Genomic DNA, 2441 nt, shown 5'->3' with positions numbered 1-2441 from the left:
CTATGTGACCTCAATTTTCCTCCTGTCTGCGCAGTTCAACAAGTCTAGTCCTGGGAGAGACAGCCTGGGACTTATGTACTGAGTCTTCAATTTATGCATTGCTGATTGCATCTCTTTGTTCCTCAATGTGTAGATAATGGGGTTCAATATAGGTGTGAAAATAGTAGAAAACACAGAAAAGAGTTTATCCACTGGAAAGTTGCTGAAAGGCCACACATAAATGAAAATACAAGGCCCAAAAAAGAGGGTCACCACAGTGATGTGGGCAGTCAGAGTGCTGCGGGCCTTGGCCACACCTGCTGAGAAATGGCGGCGCACGGTGACCAGGATGAATGTGTAGGAGATCAGCAAAAGCAGGAATGAAGTCATCCCCATCAGGCCACTGTCCAAAAGCATGAGCACTTCAGGGATGTAAGTATCTGTACAGGCAAGTTTGATAACCAAAGTAAGGTCACAATAATAGCTATCCACAATATTTGGGCCACAGAAAGGCAAGTTTACAGTGAAGGCTAACTGGCTAAGGGAGTGAATAACCCCAATGACCCAAGAGCCTACCACAAAGCCTGTACACTTGCCTAAGTTCATGATGGTTGCATAATGGAGAGGTTTGCAAATGGCTACATACCTGTCATATGCCATAGCTACAAGGAGCACCATCTCACCACCAGCAAATACATGGAGTAAGAATATCTGGGCCATGCAGCCCTCAAAGGAGATTGTCTTGGGTTCGTGAAGGAAATCATGGATCATCTTGGGAGTGGCATAAGTAGCCAGAAAAACATCAAGAACAGAAAGGTTACTGAGCATAATGTACATGGGAGTATGCAAGGCAGGTTCAGAAATCACAGTGAGGACAATGAGGAAGTTGCCCAGCACAATGGTGATGTACAGAAAGTTAAAAAAAATGAAGAAGAAATATTGAAGCTCCCAAGAACTGGAGAGTCCCAGCAGCACAAATTCAGCCACCCTAGAATAGTTTCTCTCGTCCATAGTCTCAGGGTATAAGAGAAATGCCTACAAAGATAAACATTAAAGGATTATTAACAAGAACAGAAAAGTAGACTGAAATCCCAAAGTGTTCTGAAAATTAAATAGAAATTTTGCAGAATTATCCTATTAGATAATTTCTTCTTTTAATTTTTAATTTATTATTTATTTGACTGGCAGAGAAAGAGTCAGAGGGAGACAGAGAGCTCCCATTAACTGGCTCACTCCCCAAATGTTTACAATGGCCGAGGTTTACCTGGACAGGAGCCAGGAACCAGGGCTGCAATTCAGGTCTCCCAGCTAGGTCACAGGAACCTATTCATTTGAGCCATCAAAGCTGCCTCCCAGGATCTAATTAATAGGAAGCTGGAGTCGGGAGTTGGAATATGGTATCAAACCCAGGTACTTTGGTGGAAGATGCAGGTATTTTAATTGCTAGGCCAAACATCTGCCCTAAGAAATGATGTATTAGTAATTTTGACATGTACATTCTTTCAAATATCTTTATAATAAATATGTGGGTTAAACCTGGTACTAAGCAAAGAGTGAATGTACATCACAAAGGCCTTAATTTAAGAAGAGATGTGAAGTTTCCAAATTCTTGTACTACCCTCTTTGCCCTGTTGCTTTTCTTGTTCCAGTCAAAGTTAACAACAAGCAGCTATAGTTCTTAGAAAATTTGTAAGAGGTCACATCTAAAAGAAAAATACTTATCTTTTTTTCCTGTATTTTTTTTACTCTGATTCTCTCTCCTCTTGCCTCTTTTTCTCCATCACACAAGCTTAGCAATCACACTATTAAAAGTGCTTAGTACACATTGTCTCTGAAGTTATGATAACCACTTTTGGTTACAGTCTCCTGAGCAAGCATTGCACTATATAAACATGAGTAAACTGAGATTGCCAATATGTCAGTACAGAATAGCAATAAACACAAAATACAACATCAGAATGAGTTTAGAGTTGGAAAGTAGATCACTTAAAAGGCAACTGTGACATTTCACTGATCAAAGAATCCCAAAAGAAATAATTTTCACTAGAATATATGATTTATAGGCTTTCACTAAAACCTGTCAGTTAATAAAATAAAATACATTCTTTGAAAAATATCCAACAACATAGTACTTTCTCACTTAGCAAAATTAAGATTAATAGAGTAACAATTATGGGAATTAACAGTTGAGATAAGAAAAAGTTGTAAGTTTAAGGGTACTTTATAAAGCTCATGGGAAATGAAATTGCAAGATAAGTTTCTTTTGGTGCAAAGATAATCTATTCTACTTGTGTTTGCCATGCAACTTCTTTGGAACAACACAGAAAAGTCTCCCAAGGAGATAGATAACAACTCTATACTTCATTTTTTTACCTAGAAACATTTATCTAAGGTACACAAACCTCATACATTTCATATGTACAAATTTAGGAACATAGTTATTCTTCCCACTCATCTCTTGC

General features: G+C 38.3%; 1 protein-coding gene across 1 annotated transcript; it reads right to left on the bottom strand.

The window, feature by feature from the left end:
* Positions 1 to 993, bottom strand: LOC100345099 (olfactory receptor 4K15). Its single transcript, XM_017348380.4, has one exon. It carries the CDS (start codon positions 988 to 990, stop codon positions 1 to 3), a length of 990 nt encoding a protein of 329 aa, XP_017203869.3. The 5' UTR covers positions 991 to 993.
* Between the last annotated feature and the right edge of the window lie 1448 nt (positions 994 to 2441).

This window comes from Oryctolagus cuniculus, chromosome 12, assembly GCF_051225735.1.
Source record: "Oryctolagus cuniculus isolate XC-2025 breed Fujian yellow rabbit chromosome 12, ASM5122573v1, whole genome shotgun sequence".
NCBI classification, from domain to species: Eukaryota; Metazoa; Chordata; class Mammalia; order Lagomorpha; family Leporidae; genus Oryctolagus; species Oryctolagus cuniculus.
Note: the sequence above shows the minus strand (reverse complement) of the source record. Positions and strands in the feature narration are given on the sequence as shown.

Bases quoted from the DNA above. Each gene is read 5' to 3' on its own strand.
- LOC100345099 (XM_017348380.4), bottom strand. From the start codon at position 990: ATGGACGAGAGAAACTATTCTAGGGTGGCTGAATTTGTGCTGCTGGGA.